The sequence below is a fragment of the Pseudomyrmex gracilis genome, unplaced genomic scaffold (assembly GCF_002006095.1).
Source record: "Pseudomyrmex gracilis isolate BER0280 unplaced genomic scaffold, ASM200609v1 scaffold_7, whole genome shotgun sequence".
Taxonomy (NCBI): domain Eukaryota; kingdom Metazoa; phylum Arthropoda; class Insecta; order Hymenoptera; family Formicidae; genus Pseudomyrmex; species Pseudomyrmex gracilis.
Genome location: NW_018020591.1, coordinates 559287 through 575280, shown reverse-complemented (window position 1 = coordinate 575280; position 15994 = coordinate 559287). Strand labels below are relative to the sequence as shown.

General features: G+C 41.9%; 1 protein-coding gene and 1 long non-coding RNA gene across 5 annotated transcripts in view; both read left to right on the top strand.

Annotated features, from left to right (window-relative positions):
- LOC109859330 (sestrin homolog) overlaps positions 1–15994 on the top strand; it is a 171636-nt gene that overhangs the window by 47817 nt on the left and 107825 nt on the right. For 3 of the 4 annotated variants that reach the window (XM_020437504.1, XM_020437488.1, XM_020437496.1), the window contains one exon: positions 9501–9530. In XM_020437504.1, coding sequence (XP_020293093.1) covers positions 9501–9530 — 30 coding nt within the window. Of the gene's footprint in view, positions 1–9391; positions 9412–9500; positions 9531–15994 lie in introns of those variants that run through there. The other variant, XM_020437512.1, reaches the window with a different exon arrangement.
- On the top strand, positions 4037–4694 carry LOC109859361. The gene is made up of 2 exons (XR_002250706.1): positions 4037–4421; positions 4555–4694. It is a non-coding gene; the product is annotated as an uncharacterized LOC109859361 (long non-coding RNA).

Sequence of the window (15994 nt, the reverse complement as noted above, 5' to 3'; positions counted from 1 at the left end):
CCAAAATCGCGATAACCCGAAAGGGAAGTCGTTCGAAGGCGGCGATCGTCCTCCTGAACTTCGTCGTTGTCGCCGTCGTTCGTCGAATTCTCTCAATCGGGCGCGATTCGAAATTCGCGCGACGTAATTTGTCACAATTGAGTAAGTAGGCGTGCTCTACCTACTTTCGTCGAGATTAAAATAATCTCGGCGAAGAGGAGAGAGAAAACCGCGCGCGCGCTCGCGCGCTTACGTCTGCACATTGACGCGAAATAGTTTTTCACTGGCTAGAATTCGCGGACTGGGGTCACAGTTTATTCTCGTCCTTTGTACACACGTCGAAGTTGCTTTCACAAATTTGCAAAAAAAAAAAAAAAGTAGGATACAGAGTGAGTTCTGTCTATATTTTTACTTTTCCATCGATTTTCGTGTTTTCAAATTCGTTTTCAATCCGTTCAAAAATTTATATTTCCTTTTTGTTGTCTTTGACACTACGTCTTTTTTTTAAATTATTCTTAGTTTTTTTCATACGCGTATGTGGGTTATATTCGCGCGCGAATTGACGAGTCGTGTGCCGATTCGTTGATATAAAATAATCTAACCGTGCAACTTCTCTCATGACTCGGCAAACTTTTTACAACGAACTATATTTGTTTGCGTATAAATATTTATCGGTTTTATCGAATTTCGCTCGTTACTTTTAGTGGCCAAAAAAAAAAAAAAACAAAAGAAACAACGGGATAAAATACCGGGTGTATGTTTATATACATTTTCATGTTTTATTTAATTTTAGCAAATTGCAAGGTAGAGAGATAAAAAGTCAGTGATCACATTACGGAGTAAGAGAATTAGTCGTGATGGAACACAGTGGTAATTAAACTTTGTTCGATGAATACATCGACCGTTCACCTTTCATTGTTCGCGCGACTAAGTCACGTTTAATTTTATACGATGTGTTAATTTATTCGTCGTATAATGTTTCTCTCTTTTTTTTTTTTTTTGTTTCATCTCCCCTCTCGAAACCGACATGACGAGAAAAAAGGAAGATTCGAGTGGTTCGATGGTCATTGTTCGCGCACGGCGAAGTGAAGCAGAGGAGAGAGATCGGAGACCGAGAAAATTCCATTAGTCTCGTCTTGTGTTAGCTAGTAGCTCGAAAAGAAAGATGGTCGTAAGTTATACTTACCGGCACTTAATCTTCATTTGCGTTTCTCTCTTTCTATCTCGCTTTTACCGAGGAAGATTAAGAAACTCGCTGCGAGATAATGCGGGGGAGAGAGAGAGAGAGAGCGGCGGGGCCTATTCTTTTTTGCAAAGTCTGTGGCGCTCTCTGTGCTCGCGCTGCAAGGTGCGTTACCTCCGGCTATCGGAATGGAATTATTACGGTTGGATTTAAACTAATTAAAAGTTTCGTTTTCACGTGCAAAAACTAAACTCGACGAGCTAAACGTTGGTATTTCGCGGCGCTCGCGCGAAACTTTTCGCTAAATATTATTACGGAGAAATATTAATATTGTAACAAAACTACCTCATTATGCCGAGGCGAAGCTTATTGTTATTCGCGAAGTTGTTGCGGAACGAAACGTCGGCTTCGACATTTATATCTCTATCTATCTACGTTGTAGATTTTAGAGCGAATCTCTAAAATCCCGCGCACGCATCCCTCTCGCGCAAAACAAAAAAATGCGACACATTTATGCGATGTTTATCGTAAGCCGATGACGTTGTTGCGGCTGAACTCTATGCAAAACAGAGATGTTTCTTTACGCAAGAGATGGTTTATCGCTAGTTTGATTTGCACCATAAATATTAATAACCGGAAAAGAAATATGCGTTTACTCGCTCAACTCTTTTTTTCCCAGAGTGAATTATTACCGCATAAGTATCTTTTTTTGTTTTTTTTTTGTTTTTTATTTGTCATCCCGAAACTTCGCAAAGATCGATAACACAATCTGTGTCTCTCTTCGCGCTTTACGACTTGCAATTTCGTTTGTTACATCGACATTAGCGTATCGAAAATTGTTTCGTTCGTCGCCGTCGTCGTCGTCGTTGCGCGCGATCGTTAAAATCGCAAAATTGACGAAGAAACGTCGAGACGATAATGAACGAGGGAGCGCGCGGAACGTGTGTTTTTCTCAAATGACCGTAATCCGGCGATTCCCCAACGTTTCTTCGTGTTTGCTCGGCGTTGACGTTCGGATCGTCGTCGTTCTGTAATTAAGCCGCATTGTCACCGAGGGTTCTGTTTAGCCTCGCGTGCAAACGGATTTAATTCGACAAGCCGTAATCATCGACATGGCAAACTACGGTTTAATTGCCCGCATTGCGGCGCATACCGAGTGTTTCGGAACTTTGTGCCTTCGGGCGGAGTTTCGGAGAAGCCGCGCGCGCACAAAGGCTCATATTGAAAATAAATAGGCGATATTGTTTGTTCGAATTGCGTTTAAAGCGCTGCCCCCCTCCCCTCCGTCCCCGTTCCGTTAAGTTAATCTTTTAGTATTCGCGTCTAAATATTTAAATCGATTTGTTGTTTCGCGGCACAAAAATAAACCATTGACTGAATTACACAACAACATCGACTCTGTGCGTTTTCTCTATTCTACGTCGCTTTCTTCTCTCTTTCTTTCTCTCTCTCTCTCTCTCTCTCGTTCTGTCACGCACATTTGCGTTTTACATTCGCCGCGCACGTCATTCGCGCATACGTTTAGTGTCAAAATAGATTCAAGATAGAATTAAAATTGTTTATTCGAAATGGCGCGTACGCGCGGATGATTTAAAATACGCGCGCGTTTTCGCGTTTCATTTTATCCGCGGTGATAAAAGCTGCTAATTGTTACTTGCAATTTCGCGATCGCGCGTCGCGGTTTGCTGCGCACAACCGAGTTTTTTTTTCGACCTTTCTCGTTGTTTTTCAATACATTTACGAGATTGCCTCGTTGGTCGCGAATGTGGGTTTGTCAGCGCGCGACCAGCGGCGTGACGATCGATCGGGAGAGGGGAAAAGAGAGAGAGAGAGAGGAGAGGGAAGTATTAACAGCTGTCCGCGATCTCACTGCCGGAAGCCGCGGCGGCGAAGTTGTCGAAGTTGCTTTTTCGATTAATTCTCGTTTCTGTCAGAGCAGGAAGCCGATGAATCGTCGTTGTCCAGCAGCCGTCGCGCGCCACCGCTCGCCAGACGAGATGGCGAGAGGACCGGTTCTCTAGCTTTTCGCCCGAGGCTCTGACACGTTTTGTAAAACGCGCGACACGCGTTCGATAAAACCTTGGCAACTTCGCCGAGTTTCGAGACTACGTACGACAAAGAGCGTGTCTGAATTCGAAACGTGTGCGCGCGATTTGTACAACACGAGATCGACACGTGTTTTTTTCCGAAACGAACGTGGTCAAAAGAAAAAAACAAACGATTCAATTGTTCGATGCGATGTGACACATTCCAGCCAGCCTGGTGTAAAACTCAAAATTCGTTAAGAAATTGAGAAAAGAGAGTCGAAAAACGAAACGCGAAATGTGCGATATAATATATCGAACTTTTGTACACGTGACGTAATATATAGGGACCTCCGCCTTTTGGATCCGCATCGTGGCACGATCGAACTTGTTTATTAAATTCTAACCGCTCGCGCACTTTGCAGCGCGCGCGCGCGCGCGCGATTTACCGACTTATGTTGAAAAACTTTTCTTTGCAGGTCAACCGACCGGGAAGAATATTCTCCTCGAGCTCGTAAGAGGAAGAGGAACTTACGGCGTTGCTAGCCGTGAAAAATGGATCTGGTGCAGGAACCCGGGTGGATGTTGGAGCACAACGACTCGGGGATGCAAGTGCTGCGCAGAGACGCGGCCCACTTCAACAGCAACACGTCGCGCATCCGCTTTCGATGCGCGGTTGAGGTGTACGAATTCGAGCGTGACGTCGATTCCGACAGCGACGAAGATGACGCGACGGACGGTCTGGACACTCGAGAGGCGGGCTCGAGTCTGCTGGCCATGTTGTCCAGCTGCGTTGCCGCGCTCTGCGTCACCATTTTCCTGCCGTGGATGTTTATTTATGGTTAGAGCGACGCGCGCGATCGTGTACGATCGTACCGCCGCCGATCGTGTATACACGGCGTCGCTTCGATGAAAGGGTTCACGGGAAAAAAAAAAAAAAAACGGGGACATTTACCCCTTCGATCTATTTTCAATCTTCTTTAAATACTCCGGGAGAGAATTGATGCTCGTTAAATCTCGTTAGCGATTCAACTCTGTGTTCGCAAAGTGGTCTGGATAATTTGATCCGGTATCTATAACGTAATATTAACGATATTACGTATGAAACTGATTTCGGTGTTCGATTCTTAATTCTCGCGCACGCTCTTTGCGGCAAATCGAAGTCGGCAAGTAAACCCTAGATACGGGTGCGTGACGTTTTTTTGACGTGAGAATCGACGAGAGAGTCGTGTAAGGTAAAGAGAAACGATTATATATAGTTACGAATGAATCGTACGTTAATTGACTTACGGAGTCGCGTATATACACACACACACATGTTATATATTTGTTTCGAATCAACTTGACTCGGATGTGGATGTTTTTCAGGATTTATCGCCGGAAGAGAAAACAAAAACGTGCGCAGATATCTGACGCGTTGATACAAGAGATTGAAACAAGATTCAACGTGCGATTGTGGTTCGACGTTGACACGAAAATAAATCAAAAAAAAAAAAAAAAAAAACGAGTCAAAGAAATCAGATGCAACAAAAATGTAAATAGATGTATATAAATTTTTGTTAAACGTTTTATACATTACAACGTTTTTTGTACATATGAGAAACGAAATAATAAATTGTATATAAGAAAACGTACGTGAAATATATTAAAAAAAAAAAAAAAAAAAAAATGAAAATAAAATAAAATACGTGTCGTTGCTCATTACGATCGACTTTTCTTACGCGCGCCGTCACTCGCTACAGGTGGCATCGAGGCGCGAGGAGCAATTATATTATCCCTTTTCTCCCTCGTACTAAAAAAGAAACGACGGTTACAACGACAGCTGTTAAACTTTAACGGTCTCATGTGGAAACTGTATATGTCCACATATACATATACCGGCACTATCGCAGATTTATCCCGATCGTTTTGTAAGTCCCGGCCGTATCGTTAGATTAAGAGCCGGGTAACAGCCGGTTGCGAATTCGCGGAGATGCAGCGACTATAAAATGGGGATTGGGGGGGGGAGGGAGAGGGAGCAGGAAAAGCGAAAGAGAGAGGGGAAAAACGGTATAATATTCCGGCCGGCGCGGCGCAGGAATCGTCGTTGAACTCTCGAAACAACTTGAACGAACGGCCAGGAATATGAACGCCATCACTTATATTGCCGTCGATATCGCGAGCGGCCGAAAGAGCGGCTGTGTTTTTCGTACACGGGGAAGGACCGGATAAGCTATCGGTTTTTCCCACGAATCTTCAATATATGTGTCCTACAAGCGAACGTTTATTTCTTGTTATCCTCTAATGGCAGTTTTCTATGCATTCGTCTTGCAAATTTATTTCCATCGTTTTTTTTTCTTTTTTGCGACGTACGGTGAATATTAGAAAGCCAAACGTTTGTGTGCGAGCGCGTCTCTCTACTCCGACAGGCGGTCGTAAATTCCGTTTTGCGTGATGTTGCGTGCTCGCGGGCAGGTTCCACGTTCGTCGTGGCGCTCGCGGCCGTTGAAACGTTCTCTCGTTGCATCTCCGGGGTTCTCTGCTTTACGGGCCGGAAAGATGGATGAGGGCTTCGCGAGAAGCGAGTTGAAATAAATTTCGACGCGAGAGGAGGGCAGCGGTAAATTTTTTCGTTTCCGCGAAACTGAGGAAACCTCAAAGGAAGAGCGCCCGGTTTTCCGCGCCGGTTTACGTGCACGGAAAAGCTTTTTTCTCTCTCGCTCGCTTGTTGAGCGAGATATTGGCAGATTCTCTCGCTGATGAGAATTTCTGCCAAAAAGACTGGTACCGTATACCGGAGAAGATAGAGAGAGAAGAGAGAGAGAGAGAAGGAGAGAAGTTCTCCATCCTTACGTCTAACCTTTTTGCAAGTTGCACCGCGCGCTCCGTGGAATTACACGAAAAGTTGCGATCGTAAGTACGTCAAGATTCTCTCGTGCCTGTATATTTAATCTCTCGGAATTACTCGTTGCTGTTTACCGAAATAAGCGTGGAAATTCATTAGAACGCCAGAAAAAAAAGTAGAGCGACAAGTTTTTTCTAAATTTGTTTTTTTTCTTTTTTCAGCGAGAAAAATGTTCTTTTTTTCTTTCGATATCGCGAAAAATGTCAGCTTGCGATAAAATAATTGAGATAAAATAATTTATCACGGTGACAGCTGATTTTATCAAGTAGATCCATAAAAAAAAAAAAAAAAAAAAGGAATTTAATCGATAGATTTGTTCGCCGTTATGATGAAATATTGCGCGGCGAGCGTGTGTAACTTGTTCTCTCTTTTTCCTTTCGCGCCGCGGATGCGGCCGGCAGAAATTGCGTTCGGCGAACAGTGGCGGTAAATCAAAGTTTATTCGTCGCGTAAATCGCAAACACACGCGACGACGAAGTACCGTCATCAAGCGACGACAATACTGCGCGCGACAACTAAACTGCGCGCGCGTATGTGTATGCACGTATACGCGAACCGCGAGAGTATAAACTGGCGCACATACAAGCGGCGATTATGCATGAAATGTTATAGACCGAGAGAATGCATAATAAACATTGTGCTATTTGTTTATGTTTCTAATAAACCCACAAACACGATATAACCATTATTTTCACGTCGGGTTTTCCCCGTTACATATTCTCTCTCTCTCTCTGTAATCTTGCAAATGATTTCCATGTTGCTCGCCGCAGCGGAGAGTATTTCGCCGTTTTGAAATATCTCTAATCAATAATTATGTCGCATTAAATTTACAAAAACAAATGGTAAAAAAGTTGAAAAGTATTTAACTATGAAAATAAAAAGTATTTAATTACGTTGCATTTTTTTTTTAATATTTGGTAAAATTAAAAATTATTTAACTAAGTTAGTCGATACGTGAAATTTGTACATTACATTCTCATTACATGTGTTACAATATTGGAATATTACATGTTACTTGTTAAAATAGAAATGAGAATTTTTTTTTTTTTTCAGTCTTGTGCGTGTGTTGCACAAATTGAGATATAATTAAAAACAAAAGCTGTTCTACATTTCTCTACATATTCACAATTCTCTCTGGTAACCCGATTTATCCGTTTATTTTAAGACACGAGGTTTCCCCATATTTTTACCTCATCAGACTTAAAGCCTTTTATATTAATAAATCTTGGCTGCTATCGGACTATTTACCGCTTGCAGACACACGATGCGAGACGCGCACAATTACCTACTTACGGCTCATTAAACAATTTCCCAATCTTCAACCTTGCGCGCATGACGATGATGCACACGAAGTCGTACGAATGTCAAACGGATCGAAGCGATAATGCGAATATTCTCAGTCAATTGGAAATGCGCAATAGTAATAAGGTATCGCGTAATGTAATACGTAGCAGTAATAGATCACATTTAATAACCACTTTTTGAATCTTCTATTTGTGTGTAACTAATAAGGTTGTTTTTTTTTGTTTTTGTTTAATTAAAACATGACGCACGATTTAAACTTTACTCGTGAAAAATCGTTTGCGTCTGCTCCGCCGATCGAATTAATCAGCGCGCGGGTATATCGCAATTTATAATCGGACTTATGAATAATTATATAAGTCGAGACTTTTTTCTTTTTCTGCCTCGTCTTTCCCCTTACAACATATTTAGCACGCGGCGGCGGCGACGCCACGCAAGATGATGTATAAGGTCGCATAAAAATTGCAGATCGCTGTCGCAACGCGAAATATATCGTTTACGTTCGCGAACGCCCACTCGTCGCGAGACGAACCGTCTTAATGAAGGCGATTCAATTAGTATGCGCGCGACAATGGGGGGGGAGAGATCGCGAATGATATGATGCTGCGGCGAAAGGGGACGAACGAGAAATCTCTTTCTCCGTGTTCCATTCCCCTCGCGCATCCTTCGCGCATGACTTGCATTCTCAGCGTTCCGCGACGCGCAAAATATGCGCATGCTTTACAGGTTCGATGAAATGTGTGAATTTAATTTCTCCGGAGCCGCAGGCGCATAAATATGCACCGCTCGCGCGCGCGCGCGCGCGCGGCGCGTTGATTTATGCGCGATTACGCATTTACTGGAGCGCCGGCGGATTCCGCTGACCGAGAACGGTCAGCGATTTCGAAATTGTCCGTGATGGAAAGGGGGCGGCGGCGAGATGAAGAAAAGAACATAAAAGAAGAAAGACTTTTTTTTTTTATAAATCGATATCCCGCGGGTTCTTCTCCGATAATCCGATCCACCGACCGAATCGATTCGTCGAAAAAAAAAAAAAAAAAAAAAAAAAAACCCCGCCGCTGCGCGCATTCGCGCTCTAATAAATTCAGAACTGTGCATTACACTGTGTAGAGTCCGTAAACTTTACAGCGATAAAAAGTACTTCAAGTTGTTTGTTGTTTTGTTTCTTATCAAGTTTGTGTTCCGATTGGGTTTTCGGAAAAACGGCAGATTTGTCATCGATGTCTTCGTGTTTACTTAAGAAATTTTGCGTCGAACGCGTTGATAACGTTGATTGATTCGACATACATACGAGCGGGCTCGATCATCGCTCTCTAAAGTAAACGAGTGTTTTCAAATTTATATATATATATAATCGTCTAATTATAAGACCCGCTCTCATATATAAATCTTTAATAACCGATTGTGTGTGAGAGCGATAAAATCGCTGATATATTGTAATCTTTTCTTCGCGCCCAGGCCGAACATGAATCTTTCCGGATTTACGTGCGAGAATTTCGGATTCTGCTTTTCGCGTATGAAATATATATTTTATTCAACTCACCGGAATCTTCTTTTTCTTTCGGAGCACGTACGACGACCATGAAAGTTAATCAAACGGTCTGACATATCGGTCGTTAAATTAATTTCATCACGGGTGTGCACGCCGGAGCCCGCGCAGAATGTAACCAGCCATGACGACGACGACGACGACTGATTGATATAAATTGGCGTCAATTTCCTTTAATTTGCGAGAAATCTCCGCAACTTTTGCGCGACCCCAAGCGGCATCTGTTGACGCGTTCGTGCCGCTCGTTCGTGTCGACGATAACAAATGCGGTTCGATTCTCACGCGAGTCGATAATCTATCGTCGGTAAAGTCGGGGGGGATGTCATTTCGGATTGAATGACATAGATGGCGGGTCGGTATGTTGTCGATATACTCCCCGCGTGTTTTCCGTCTCATTCGTCTTTGTTAGGTAAACGTGAATGTCGGTCCTTTGTATATTCGAACGCGGACACGCTGCATCGATTAACAAAATGAAATATCGGCGCGCAAGGTAGACGCTAAGCAAATATTAAAATATAATTGTTAACCATTTTTTAATCTTCGTGTTGTACGAATAACAAATTCTTTTTTTGTTTTCAGCTGCCGGATCTGAACAACCTCGACGAGAAGGTGAGTTGTTATCTGTTGTGTTCAATTCCAGATATCGTCGTAATTTGATCCATCATTTTGCGAGATGGATAATTTGTTTTAATTATTGATTTATCGAGGATTAATGATTGATTGGTTGCAACAGTTGCGCCTGCTACGTAAGTAATAGTTGTTCGAACGTGTAAAACATATCGAGATTGACGACAGTACAAAACACAGCTTGAAGTTAGCCTCGAGTCTCGCTCGAGACAAAAAAAAACAATTCCACGGATGACAACAATCGTATTGTGTTAGATCAGTTACGTGTTAGGAAAGAGAAGAAAAAAAAATATACATGAAGACGTTAGAAATTTCATAGACGCGCGTAATGACAGATGATTGGCAGCGCTAATTTTGAAGAAAAAATTACACGTCAACGTCACCATTATCACAAAGCGGAGTGAGTCAACGCGATTCGCGATGCAAAAAAATAAAAAAACCAAAAAAAAAAGAAAAAAAATTTTTAACGACTCCGAGTTATCTGGTTTATCTATTTTTCTTGTCTAGTTCGTCTATTTTTACCGTTCAATGCCGCGCCACGAATTGATCATAATATCGCGCGATGCCAGATAGTTTTTATCTTCTTTTTCAATCTTCGCAATTTTCACATATCGCGCGCTCCGGCGCACTTCAAGCTGTGGAGTAGTAATGACTGTGTGTGTACATCACATGTACAATGACGGTTCGTTATCGATTAGTTAACAATGGATTTTGAAGCGTTGCCTTTGTTTCATTAAACACTCGGTTTTATGGATCAATATACTATCGCGATGATACGGCAGTAATTAAAAATTGTTTTTTTATTATATATATATCCTTTTGTCATATTTACATTATCTGAAAGTATTTCGTAAAAAAATTATCAGATTACATACTTACACACGAATCTTTCGCCAATCTTATTGAAAACAAAAACACAGTCATCGAGACGCAACACTTGGAAATCTCTTGACGTAAAAAAACATAATCAGTCCGAGGTAAGAATAATAAAATTGTCGGGATCGCACAGAGCGTGTATTATTATTACTGCCGTTTGTTCTCGGGAAATCTCTCTTTTCGGAATTCAGACAAAAGTTTACTTTCATTAAATTTCGCCGTAAAGTGAAATTTGCGGAAGAATGTCGCAGGTATTCGAGAAATGTTGATAACGCCGACGACGTTTCGATTCCGAGAAAATCTGACATTGTGTTGCCGAAAGAGAATTTTAACAGCTGTTTAATGTATAAATGAGACGCTACCCGATGTGCTGATGCAAGTGTGTCATCAATGACATCATCAATGTCACATAAAACGAAATAACAAAATCGTCGAGAGTTTTCAATATTTAATTGGATCCTTTATTTTCTGTTTTTTTTTTTTTTTTTTTTTTTTAATGATACGTAAATGCAAATTTAATAAATCATTAAATTAAATTATTAATAATAACGTACGTGTGAAAAAGAGAAGTGACGAGATTGCATCGCTTAATTATACTTACACCAAACTGCAGAGAAGTTGGAAAAAATATTTTAAAAATAACGAAACGTGTTTTTGGAGAAATTTTTGAAGTAAATAACGATCACTATTAATTAAAACTCATCTTCGGTTGAAATTTTTTCTTGTCTTTTCTCGTCGATTTTGTTAGAACAGTTACAACTGCACGTAATCAACATTGCGGTTGTTGCGTAATTCCACTCGGGGGACAATTCTCTCCTCAATTTTACCGCGACGCAACGCGCATTATCCAATTTCAGCGGTCGTCGAACCTCTCTCGCGCGTCGAAAATCGCGCGCGTTCATCCCCCGCGCGCGACAATATGTGGAAGGGAATTCTCGATTTTCGCATCGCGTTCACATTCGCGAAGAGTGTGGGATCTCGCGTTCGAATCGCGTGTGCGTAATTCCGCGTGCTCCAGTTACGACCTCCGTCGATATCGCGCGCGTCCGCACCGGGTAGAGCATAATCGGTCGTGCTCTCTCTCTCTCTCTCTCTCTTTTGACATGCAAATGAAACTACAACGGCATTCAAAATTGTAGTCGTATTCCGGCATAGTTGCACGCTCGGCACTTTTTATAACGCGCGCCGAGGGCGTGCACTGTGCGTTACGCGCGGCGATAACGCGTCCGCGGCTTTATTAGATCGCATTTTGCAATGTTGCCTCGAGAGTCCGTGGGAAAGAGGAAATAACGATTCATAAATTTTCTCTCTCTCTCTCTCTCTCGCATTTACATGAAACTGAATGAGGAGGAATAATCCATGATGTTATAAATATAAAACGACAATTGTTTCTTTTTTTTTTTTTTTTTTATTCTCTTCTCGTGGCGCAATTCGCGTTTCGAAGCTGGAGAGATGAAATGAAAATGCGCGTTTATATTCCGTCACTGCTGTTACGTCTCTCATTGTGCGCATGAGAGATTATATTATAAAAAATACAATTAACGTCGAGCGTATGCGCGTAATTCGCTTTGAACTGTCGATTTTTTTCGCGCAACGCGAGGAGACAAGCGCGTTATTGTCCACCGTTCGATAAAGTGACGCGTTGTGTAATTCAGATTGTTCCAGAAAACTATCTTCGCGGCAATTAATGCATATTTGTGACACAGATATTACACACGAGCGATCAAATCGAATATCATTAGCGTAGTCGCGTAGTCGCTAGGTGTTTCCGCGAGAAAAAGAAAAACAACACTTTTGATCGGTGTCTGAGCGTTGCATTTGCAAGTGCAAAGTGCCATCGGTCAATCAGGTCGTCGATCGTTCACTGTCCGATCGAGACATTTTCATGCATGTCTGGTGTGTGTAACACCACACACGCCTTCCCTACCCCCGCACGTTCGACGCGAGGTCTGGATTGGTCGTTTGTGATTTCACCTTGGCATAATAGACGCGATTAATTAGCAAGTAAAATTAAATCGAATATCGGAGAAGATAATGATTTTTCGCACCTTTGGTTTCAGCTCTGGTAAATATATTGATTTAATCCGCGCGTTATGCAAACACATTTTATTTGTCAGTTGTAAATTGCATCGAAAAATAAAAAATCTCTTCGGCGAAGTGATCGAGTCGTCGAGAGAGATTTAATGTTCGTGTCGCGAAAATTGTGCGCGACGGGCGAAAAGCGCGTGTGCGCGTGTTTTGATGTCGAATCGAGTACATATTAATTTAATCGCTGATAAATTATGTACTCAATGACGAGGCTGTCGCGCATTCCGTCATTAACCTGCCGTCTCTTGTATAAATACGGCCAACTTGTGTGCTGAGGATATATCAGCGGGGATATCATCATAATGAACGCGCGACGCTCGGGTGAGCACCGAGCGAGCGAGAAGAGGATACGTGATTATTCACTTTTATATACGGCCAAGTCGTTAGCGAAGTTCAGGAGAATAAGCCACGCGTATAGCTGGCAGCGTACTTCGCACGCTTTACATAAACCGCGCGCTCGGTCTCGCCTAATGTATTAGTAATGTACCTCTAATGTTGCGAGAATTGTTATTCCGTGTAACGGCACAAATGCGTCGACAAGTCAACACTTTTAACCCCGTTAATGGCGACATTGGTAACGTTTTAAATCGCTTGCGCCAAGTCCCACTCGTCGGAGAATTTTTATTTGGCACAATTAAATGAGAATATTTTTAATATGACAATTGAAAAGGCAGGGACTTTTCGTCTGTGTGTGTGTGTGTGTGTGTGTGTATGAATGAATGAATAAATGAATGAATGAGTGAATGAGTGAATGAATGAATGAATGTTGCTTTATTTGTAAAGCGCTCTGGGATAATATAAATAACAATATAGATAAAAAGATACAATAATAATAATAATCAGAAAGAATAATCAAAAATAAGGAAAAATGATAAAGATAAATATTAAAGAATGAAACAATAAAAAGAAAAAGAACACAAATAATAAATGACAATAACAAGAAAATAACAGTAATAATAACAAAATAATAAAATAAAATACCAAACATAATAATAATAATAATAATAACAAAAATGAGAAATAACAGCAACCAATAGAAATAAAATAAATAAATATAAATAAGAAAACCGAAGTAATTGTTCAACATAAAAGTGACTATGTGATTTAGCTTTAAAAAGACCAAGACTAGTTATTCTACGTATGTCTGCCGGCAGACTGTTCCACAATTCTGCAGAAGAGCATCTAAAATGATCGTTTGAATATATTTCTGTTTTACAGATCGGTATAAATAATAGCAGATCGTCTAAAGCACGAGTGCTACGGGAGGATATGTGTGTGTGTGTGTGTGTGATTTGAAGCGCGCGCAATATTGTCGAGCAGAGAAATAATAATCTCGCTCATATGGCTGTTGCACAACAATTTGTTTTCGATCGACAACAACTTCGCGGCTAATGTAAACTGACGGAAAGACCGGTTCTGAACTTTCGAACTCGAAATCGGTTCGAATCGGCTGCACATGTTGTGACTCGGAAGCCATTATGCCGATCGCGCGTAGCGGTAATAACTCGATTCGCGACCGTTACGCAACGATTTGTTTTCGATAAACGTACGTGACGGACAGGTTAGTAGTTTTTGAGCTCGGAATCGGTTTTCCATCTGTCTGGCCAACCGCGGAGAAGCCACACCTTGTGCCGCGCATGTTAATTCACTGTGTGAATTAGCTATTTATTCGCCGCGCGCGCGCGCGCGCGCGTGTATATATATATACATAACGTTGCGCAACGCGCGCGATTTGTGTTTTCAAGCTCGGGGTGGAATAGAATCTCGCCGCACACATGACAGAGACCGGTTCGCGCGAGACGTGCATTCGTTCGATCTGTAGGTGCCTTTCAGAGGTTATAAGAAAATATCCGTGTCACTCGCGCGGCGATCGGCCGCGCTCTTGCCAGATGCTTGTTGTAAACAAGCGGATAGAATTTGCATGCGTATTCAAGTTTTGACTCGCGCTCCGACGGGAGAAAGAAAAAAGATAGATAGAGACAGACAGACAGAGCGTCCGAGGTCGTGAGGGTTTAATTTTCTCGCCCGGGAATTTTCGGGTCGCGCAAAAAGAGTAAAAGCGCTTTCCGCGCGTTTTTCCGAACGAACGTATCGGCTCCGCGAAATCGATCAATCGAGCTGACGCGACTCTCTCTCTCTCTCTCTGTCTCTCTCTCTCTCCTCGTATTTGCCATTTTCAGGTATGGGTGTGATTAAATCAGGTTTGATTGTGACATCGGAGCAAATATCGGCATCGCGGCTACTAACTCCCTCTCTCTTCTCGTCGATGAAATTGCACGTTCATTATTTTTTTACAATTTTGTGACGCTCGAACGGTTGTAATTATAGACACCTTCCGACGGTCTTAATTTTAATTCAATACCACGAACATTTTTTTTTGTCTACAATATATTATTAACAATTCTTGCGATGACAAATTAGTTGTCGTGATTAGCGATTAAACACACGGCCGATTGTTGTCCCGAAAAGTTAGCTAGTATATCACATCCGCAATCTTTTTTACGCACGCATTGGAGGAATCTCTCGGCTGCGACAAAATCAAATAAAAATTCTTTGCGCCTTCGCATTTGTGATTTACGATTTTTTTTTTCGGTTTTTTTGGGGGAGGAGAAAAAAAAGTTTACGTCAGACTTAAATTCATAAATCACAGAATTGCAAAACAAAAAATTGCGATGCTACTTCTGCAAGAGAGCTTGGGTTTTCAATCATTTCTATAATATATAGAATATATATGTGGTTGAAGGTCGTGAGTGACGTATCAGAGTAATTTGCATAAAATGCGTGTCATCGCACAACGGAACTACTTACATTCGTTCGCCGATCGTAGATAGCTTTTAATGCTCGGCCGAGAGGAGAGAGAGAGAGAGAGAGTGAGAGAGATTGCGACTTCCGCCGAGTATCGAAACTCGCACGAAACTCGATCGTGTATCTCCTCGTTTGTTTGTCGGCGGTGTTGTCTGGTTCGAAATTCCCAAGCTCGTTTTCGCACATTACCCGCAAATTCGCGCGCTCACGCATCAACACGCACATACATACATACGTACCCCGCCATTACAGCGCCATCATTTACAATTTGCGGTTGCTTTGTCGTGACAACCAACATACGACTCACTTGCGCGTGTAGGCGCGGAACTCACGCGCGTACAGCGTTGTTCAAAGATTGTGCGCTTTGCCTCAAAACATACACAATTGCGCAATCTCGTTTTTCTTCTCTCTTTCCGCGCGTAAAACGCAACGTTTTTTTCGTCGCACCAAGCGCGAAAACTGATCAAATCGCTTTAATTAAAAACTTAAACCGTTCGTGTTTCGAGTCAATTTCCCTCTTTTTTTTTTTTTTTTTTTTTTTTTTTTTTTTTTTCAGTATCGAAGTAACTCTAACGTGAGTAGCTTCTCTCCTCCCCTCCTCCTTCCTCCCCTAAAAAAAAGTGGAACTGAATATCAATTCTCGCAAAAATTCTGTTTTGCACAGAAACTCAGGACAA